Source organism: Oncorhynchus keta, unplaced genomic scaffold (assembly GCF_023373465.1).
Source record: "Oncorhynchus keta strain PuntledgeMale-10-30-2019 unplaced genomic scaffold, Oket_V2 Un_contig_18549_pilon_pilon, whole genome shotgun sequence".
NCBI classification, from domain to species: Eukaryota; Metazoa; Chordata; class Actinopteri; order Salmoniformes; family Salmonidae; genus Oncorhynchus; species Oncorhynchus keta.
Window position 1 is genome coordinate 1 of NW_026280976.1, and position 8,426 is coordinate 8,426.

Sequence of the window (8,426 nt, forward strand, 5' to 3'; positions counted from 1 at the left end):
CAAATCAGCTGGGCTTGATAATCTGACCCGCATTTCTGAAACTATCTGCCGCCATTGTCAGCAGAACTCCTCAGTTTGGCCAGCCTGTTCAACCTTTTCATATCGCTCTGAGATCCCTGGGCGATTGAAAGTTGCCGCAGTCATCCCCCCTTCAAAGGGGGAGACACCTGGACCCAAACTGCTATAGACCTATATCCATCCTGCCCTGCCTATCTAAGGTCTTCGAAAGCCAAGTCAACAAACAGGTCACTGACCATCTCGAATCCCACCGCACCTTCTCCGCTGTGCAATCTGGTTTCCGAGCCGGTCACGGGTGCACCTCAGCCACACTCAAGGTACTAAATGATATCATAACCGCCATCGAGCAAAGACAGTACTGTGCAGCCGTTCATCGACTCGCCAAGGCTTTCGACTCTGTCAATCACCAAATTTTATCGGCAGACTCAACAGCCTCGGGTTTTTTTCGGATGACTGCCTTGCCTGGTTCACCAATTACTTTGCAGACAGAGTTCAGTGTGTCAAATCAGAGGGCATGCTGTCCGGTCCTCTGGCAGTCTCTATGGGGGTGCCACAGGGTTCAATTCCCTGGGCCGACTCTTTTTCTGTATATATCAATGATGTTGCTCTTGCTGCGGGCGATTCCCTGATCCACCTCTACGCAGACGACACCATTCTATATACTTTCGGCCCGTCATTGGACACTGTGCTATCCAACCTCCAAACGAGCTTCAATGCCATACAGCACTCCTTCCGTGGCCTCCAACTGCTCTTAAACGCGAGTAAAACCAAATGCATGCTTTTCAACCGATCGCTGCCTGCACCCGCATGCCCGACTAGCATCACCACCCTGGATGGTTCCAACCTTGAATATGTGGACATCTATAAGTACCTAGGTGTTGGCTAGACTGCAAACTCTCCTTCCAGACTCACATCAAACATCTCCAATCAAAAATCAAATCCAGAGTCGGCTTTATTCCGCAACAAAGCCTCCTTCACTCACGCTGCCAAGCTTACCCTAGTAAAACTGACTATCCTACCGATCCTCGACTTCGGCGATGTCATCTACAAAATGGCTTCCAACACTCTACTCAGCAAACTGGATGCAGTCTATCACAGTGCCATCCGCTTTGTCACTAAAGCACCTTATACCACCCACCACTGCGACTTGTATGCTCTAGTCGGCTGGCCCTCACTACATATTCGCCGCCAGACCCACTGGCTCCAGGTCATCTACAAGTCCATGCTAGGTAAAGCTCCGCCTATCTCAGTTCACTGGTCACGATGGCAACACCCATCCGTAGCACGCGCTCCAGCAGGGTGTATTCACTGATCATCCTAAAAGCCAACACCTCATTTGGCCGCCTTCGTTCCAGTACTCTGCTGCCTGTGACTGGAACGAATTGCAAAATCGCTGAAGTTGGTAATTTTATCTCCTCACCAACTTCAAACATCAGCTATCCGAGCAGCTAACCGATCGCTGCAGCTGTACATAGTCTATTGGTAAATAGCTCACCCTTTTTCACCTACCTCATTCCCATACTGTTTTTATACTGTTTTTATTTATTTACTTTTCTGCTCTTTTGCACACCAATATCTCTACCTGTACATGCCCATCTGATCATTTATCACCAGTGTTAATCTGCAAAATTGTATTATTCGCCTACCTCCTCATGCCTTTTGCACACATTGTATATAGACTGCCCATTTTTTTCTACTGTGTTATTGACTTGCTAAATTGTTTACTCCATGTGTAACTCTGTGTTGTCTGTTCACACTGCTATGCTTTATCTTGGCCAGGTCGCAGTTGCAAATGAGAACTTGTTCTCAACTAGCCTACCTGGTTAAATAAAGGTGAAATAAAAATAAATAAAATAAAAATACACCACACAGAGTGTATGAGCTAATTGGTCGTTTCAGTGTCCTTACACACCAAACACACTTTGCATAAGAGCATATGCTAAAGAAAGTACTCAAATATCATTTATTCTCTGGTTGGCAAAGACAAGTCTACTGATGCACTGTTCCTACTGTCAGTCAGTAACCAACACCCCCTCATATTCTAAATTCCCAACACCTACCAAATATAATCTCAATCTCAATCCCAGTCCTTGTTTTACCAGTCATGCTGATCATGGCCGACCACTTGGACGTCCCATCGAGCATGCTCTGTTTGATCTGCTTCATCTGAGTGCCGTGCGTCGCCTTGATGACACTAAACACTTCCTGGATGAGCTCGAAGATTTCTGGTTTGTTCCTCTCTCGGATCTTCATCCTGTCCTTTAAAACCATGATGATGTTCTGGGTTCGGTCCTCCGCTCCATGCTTAGAACTCTTCTCCGCTGCCCCTGGGAGACGAGAGAGAGGGAGAATAGGGGTTAGCATATAGGAAAAGAGCTGTAAGAAAGGAGAGGATAAAGAGAGAGAGAGAGAGGTAATAAGAAAAAGGGCATGAAGGAGGGAGAAAGACAAGGAGAAGAGAAAGATGGAGGGGAAAAAATGAGGAGAGAGAAAAGGGTATAGATCAATTCCCCCCACTGCCACTGTGGCCCTTCATGATGAGTTCAGATTTTTGTGGCCCTCAGCCCAATCAAAGTTGCCCATCCCTGGTATAGATGGAGAATAGGAGATGGAGTGAGAAAAGAGGCAGTGAGAATCATTTGGGTAAACCATCAGAGTAAAGGCTCCTGAGGAATAGTGGGGAGAGGGGACAAGTGAGTAATAGGAGATAAAAGAGACAGTAAATCAGTAGCGAAAATCTCATTTTGGGGAATGTGAATTAGAGAAGTAATAAGGATGGAGGGAGTGATAAGGAGAGAAACAGAAGGGATAACAGCACATTACACAGGAGATACATTGAAAAGGAAGAGGGGAGGAGAAAGAGGAGAGTAATGGGTGTGTATGTCTCTCTGTATGTAGAGAGTGTAAGGAGAAAATATAGTGTGTGTAATGTACAAATACTAGATACACTAGTTCTACATAAAGTACCAGTCCAAAGTTTGGACACACCTACTCATTCAAGGGTCTTTCTTTATTTAGACTATTTTCTACATTGTAGAATAATAGTGAAAACATTAAAACTATGAAATAACACATATGGAATCATCTAGTAACCCAAAAGGTGTTAAACAATTCAAAATATATTTTATATTTTATATTTGAGATTCTTCAAAGTAGCCACCCTTTGCCTTGATGACAGCTTTGCACACTCTTGGAATTCTCCCAATTAGCTTCATGAGGAATGCTTTTCCAACAGTCTTGAAGGAGTTCCAACATATGCTGAGCACTTGTTGGCTGCTTTTCCTTCACTCTACGGTCCAACTCATTCCAAAACATCTCAATTGGGTTGAGATCGGGTGATTGTGGAGGCCAGGTCATCTGATGCAGCCCTCCATCACTCTCTTTCTTGGTCAAATAGTCCTTACACAGTCTGGAGGTGTGTTGGGTCATGGTCCTGTTGAAAAACAAATGATAGTCCCACTAAGCGCAAACCAGATGGGATGGCGTATTGCTGCAGAATGCTGTGGTAGCCATGCTGGTTAAGTGTGCCTTGAATTCTAAATAAAACACAGACAGTGTCGCCAGTAAAGCACCCCCACACCATCACACCTCATCCTCCATACTTCACGGTGGGAACAACACACATGCGGAGATTATCTGTTCATCTACTCTGCATCTCACAAAGACCAGGCGGTTGGGACCAAACATCACAAATTGGGACTCAACAGACCAAAGGACAGATTTCCACCAGTCTAATGTCCATTGCTCGTGTTTCCTGGCCCAAGCAAGTCTCTTCTTCTTATTGGTGTCCTTTAGTGGTGGTTTCTTTGCAGCAATTCAACCCTGAAGGCCTAATTCATGCAGTCTCCTCTGAACAGTTGATGTTGAGATGTGTCTGATACTTGAACTCTGTGAAGCATTTATTTGGGCTGCAATTTCTGAGGCTGGTAACTCTAATGAACTTATCCTTTACAGCAGAGGTAACTCTGGGTTTTGCTTTCCTGTGGGGGTCCTCATGAGAGCCAGTTTCATCATAGCGCTTGATGGTTTTTGCGACTGCACTCAAAGAAACTATCACAGTTCTTGACATTTTCCGGATTGACTGACCTTCATGTCTTAAAGTAATGATGGACTATCTTTCTCTTTGCTTACTTGAGCTGTTCTTGCCATAATATGGACTTGGTCTTTTACCAAATCGGGCTATCTTCTGTATACCAACCCTACCTTATCACAACACAACTGATTTGCTCAAACGCAATAACCTCTAGGGAAGGGGGCAGCATTCGTAATTTTGGATGAAAAGCATCCTCAAATTAAACCACCTACTCGGGTCCAGAAGATATGATATGCATATAACTGGTAGATTTCGATAGAAAACACTCTAAAGTTTCCAAAACTGTTAAAATAGTGTCTGTGTATATCAGAACTGATTTGGCAAGAGGAAACCTGAGAAAAATCCATTCAGGAAGATTTTTTTGTTTTTGTTTTGTAGTTTTCTATTCAATGCCATTACAGTATCCATTGACTTCGGACTCAATTTGCAGTTCCTATGCCTTCCACTAGATGTCAACAGTCTTTAGAAATTGTTTCAGGTTAGTATTCTTATAAATGAGGAAGTAAGACCTGTCTGAATGAGTGGACCCTGACATGTCACAGAGCTTTTTCATGCGCAATCCTGAGAGTGAATTTCTTGTTTACCTTTTATATTGACAACGTTATTGTCCGGTTGAAATATTATAGATCATTTAGGCTAAAAACAATCTGAGGATTGAATATAAACATTGTTTGACATGTTTCTATGAACTTTACGGATACAATTTGGAGTTTTGACTGCATTTGAGCCTGTGGATTACTGAAGAAAACGTGCGAACAAAAGGAGGTTTTGGATATAAAGAGACGTTATCGAACAAAAGGAACATTTATTGAGTAAATGAATGTCTTCTGAGTGCCACCATATGAAGATCATCAAAGGTCAGGGATTCATTTTATCTCTATTTCTGATTTGTGTAACTCTTCACTTGGTTGTCACTGTTTGTAATGATTTGTCTGCTGGGCTATGTTCTCAACACCGTACGGGTATGGCTTTCACTGTAAAGCATTTTTACAAACTGACACCTTGTTTGTTGGATCTAATAAGAAGTTCATCTTTAACTACTTCCTACCCGACACGCAGGCGTCCCATCTAGACATCTGAAATGCAATGCGCTACGCTAAATGCTAATAGCACCCGTTAAACTCAAACGTTCATTAAAATACACATGCAGGGTACTGAAGGGGGGTGAGAAGGATTACTTACCCTTGAATCCTGCCAACAATCCTAGGTATTCCCTTGAAAGGGGGTTTCAGGTGTCTGAGAAGGTATTATTGATAGCATGTCCCCCAAAAGACCCGAGGAGTTTGTTCCACCATTGCATAGGGGCCACAAGAATAAATAAAGTTTTGACTGGGCTGAGCGGGAACTGTACTTCCTCAGTGGTAGGGAGGCGAGCATGCCAGAGGTGGATGAACGCAGTGCCCTTGTTTGGGTGTAGGGGCCTGATCAGAGCCTGGAGGTACTGAGGTGCCGCGTCCTCACAGCCCGTAGGCGAAAGCACCATGGTCTTGTAGCGGATGCGAGCTTCAACTGGAAGCCAGTGGAGAGAGGAGGAGCGGGGTGACGGGAGAGAACTTGGAATTGAACACCAGACGGGCTGCGGCGTTCTGGTATGAGTTGTAGGGGCTTAATGGCACAGGCAGGGAGCCCAGCCAACAGGAAGTTGCAGTAATCAAGACGGGAGATGACAAGTGCCTGGATTAGGACCTGCGCCGGCTCCTGTGTGAGGCAGGGTCCCTGCCGGATGTTTAAACCCATGAACTCACAGGAACGGGACACCGTCTGATGTTAGTTGAGAACGCCAGGGTGTTGTCCAGGATCACTCCAAGGTTCTTAGCGCTCTGGGAGGAGGACACATGGTGTTGTCAACCGTGATGGGGAGATCATGGAACGGGCAGTCCTTCCCGGGAGGAAGAGGAGCTCCGTCTTGCTGAGGTTCAGCTTGAGGTGGTGATCCGTCATCCACACTGAGGAAGTACATGTCTGCCAGACATGCAGAGATGCGATTCGCCACCTGGTCATCAGACGGGGAAAGGAGAAGATTAATTGTGTGTCACCTGCATAGAAATGATAGGAGAGACCATGATGAGGTTATGACAGAGCCAAGTGACTTGGTGTATAGCGAGCAATAAGAGAGGGCCTTAGAACAGAGTCCTGGGGGACACCAGTGGTGAGAGCGCGTGGTGAGGAGACAGATTCTCGCCACGCCACCTGGTAGGAGCACCTGTCAGGTAGATGTAATTCTATAGCGTGGGCCGCGCCGGAGATGCCCAACTCGGAGAGGGTGGAGAGGAAAATCTGATGGTTCACAGTATCGAAGGCAGCCGATAGGTCTAGAAGGATGAGCAGAGGAGAGAGAGTTAGCTTTAGCAGTGCGGAGCGCTCCGTGATACATAGGTTCATGTGGCAGTTGAATGACTAGTCTTGAAACCTGACTGATTTGGATCAAGAAGGTCATTCTGAGAGAGATAGCGGTAGAGCTGGCCAAGGACGGCACGCTCAAGAGTTTTGGAGAGAAAAGAGAGAAGGGATACTGGTCTGTAGTTGTTGACATCGGAGGGATCGAGTGTAGGTTTTTTCAGAAGGGGTGCAACTCTCACTCTTAAAGTTCATCTTTAAACCTATGTAAAATATGTTTTGTTTTCTGAATTTTTATAATGAGCATTTCTGTATTTGAATTTGGAGCTCTGCAATCTCACTGGATGTTGGCCAGATGGGACATACCCTAGAGAGGTTAAGAAATAAAACAATTCCACAAATGAACTTTTAACAAGGCACACCTGTTAATTGAAATGCACTCCAGGTGACTACATCATGAAGCTGGTTGAGAGAATGCCAAGGGTGTGCAAAGCGGTCATCAAAGCAAAGGGTGGCTACTTTGAAGAATTTCAAATATAAAATAAATGTTCATTTATTTAACACTTTATTGGTTACTACATGATTCCACAGGTGTTATTTCATAATTTTGATGTCTTCAGTGTTATCCTACAATGTAGAAAATAGTAAAAATAAAGAAAAACCCTGGAATGAGTTGGTGTGTCCAGACTTGACTGGTAATGTATGTCAAATATTTGTTGTTGTTGTTGCTCACATAGACATGGTTAGCCGATGTTAATGCAAGTGTAGCAAAATGCTTGTGCATGTGTTCGTGTGTGTGCACATATGTGTTCCTTACTCTGCAGGCAGTCGGCATTGAGAAGGTCCTGGCACTTGTCGTGACATTTGACCCCGCACTCAGAGCACCTCATACCCTGGCGGGCGATGCCCCACAGCAGCCCCTCACATTCGTTAGCAGTAGGTGGGTGTGGTGGCCGTCCACACCTCAAAGTTATGGGGCGTGGTGCAGGAGATGGGGTAGATCAGAGCCTGTAGAGTCTTCTTGTACACATGACTCTTCTGCAGAAGGGATGGAAGGAGAGGGGATAGAGAGCAAAAAAGAGAGGGAGAGAAAAAGGCAGAGAGAGAGTGGCAGAGGGAGGAATATGGTATTAATTATACATGCACACTGCCTGATGAAGGCAGCTTGCTGCCAAAAACCTTGGTTGTTTAATAAATCAATTGTATTTCAGCAGTAAAAAGTGTGGTCGGCTACATGTTCTTTTCAAAGTGTTATGTTCCGCAGGTGAAAATTGCCCCTTGGGGATGATAATAATAAAGTTGATTGAAATGAGAATTAAACTGAATGGATATTTTTTTAGCTCTGCTGAGACACGCTGAGGTCATAAGTTGTGTGACCCACCAGGTCCTCATTGCCAAGGGTGCTGCAGGCCATCGCCGTGGTGATTCCAACCTTCCGAGCATTCTGAGAGGCCATAGACTGGGGGGGGTAGAGATCAAGAAAGGGAGGGAGGGAGAGAGAGTATAAATGATACATTCAATTTGAGCCTTGACCCTACATGACCAAAAGTATGTGAAAATCTCATTCCAAAAACATGGTCATTAATATGGAGTTGCTCCAGCCTCGACTCTTCTGGGAAGACTTTCCTCTAGATGTTGGGACATTTCTGCATGGACTTTCTTCCATTCATTCACAAGAGCATCAGTGAGGTTGGGCACTAATGTTGGGTGATTAGGCTTGGCTTGCAGTCAGCGTTCCAATTCATCCCAAAGGTGTTCGATGGGGTTGAGGTCAAGGCTCTGTGCAGGCCAGTCAAGTTCATCAACACCGATCTCGACAAACCATTTCTGTATGGACCTCGCTTTGTGCTGAAACAGGAAAGGGCGTTGCCCAAACTGTTGAAACAAAGTTGGAAGCACAGAATTGTCTAGAATGTCATTGTATGCTGTAGCGTTAAGATTTTACTCACTGGAACTAAGGGGCCTAGCCCGTACCATG

General features: G+C 45.0%; 1 protein-coding gene across 1 annotated transcript; it reads right to left on the reverse strand.

The window, feature by feature from the left end:
* Window positions 1–1,883: 1,883 nt before the first annotated feature.
* On the reverse strand, window positions 1,884–7,917 carry LOC127920179 (protein unc-13 homolog A-like). The gene is made up of 3 exons (XM_052503952.1): window positions 7,830–7,917; window positions 7,266–7,486; window positions 1,884–2,345 (listed from the first exon to the last, which is right to left on the reverse strand). The coding sequence occupies exons 2-3, from the start codon at window positions 7,336–7,338 to the stop codon at window positions 2,053–2,055; spliced, it is 366 nt and encodes a 121-aa protein (XP_052359912.1). The 5' UTR covers window positions 7,339–7,486; window positions 7,830–7,917; the 3' UTR covers window positions 1,884–2,052.
* Between the last annotated feature and the right edge of the window lie 509 nt (window positions 7,918–8,426).

Coding starts and splice junctions, on each gene's coding strand:
- LOC127920179 (XM_052503952.1), bottom strand. CDS start 7,338: ATGAGGTGCTCTGAGTGCGGGGTCAAATGTCACGACAAGTGCCAGGAC. Junction 2,346..7,265: donor CAATGCCGACTGCCTGCAGA/GTAAGGAACACA, acceptor CTCGTCTCCCAG/GGGCAGCGGAGAAGAGTTCT.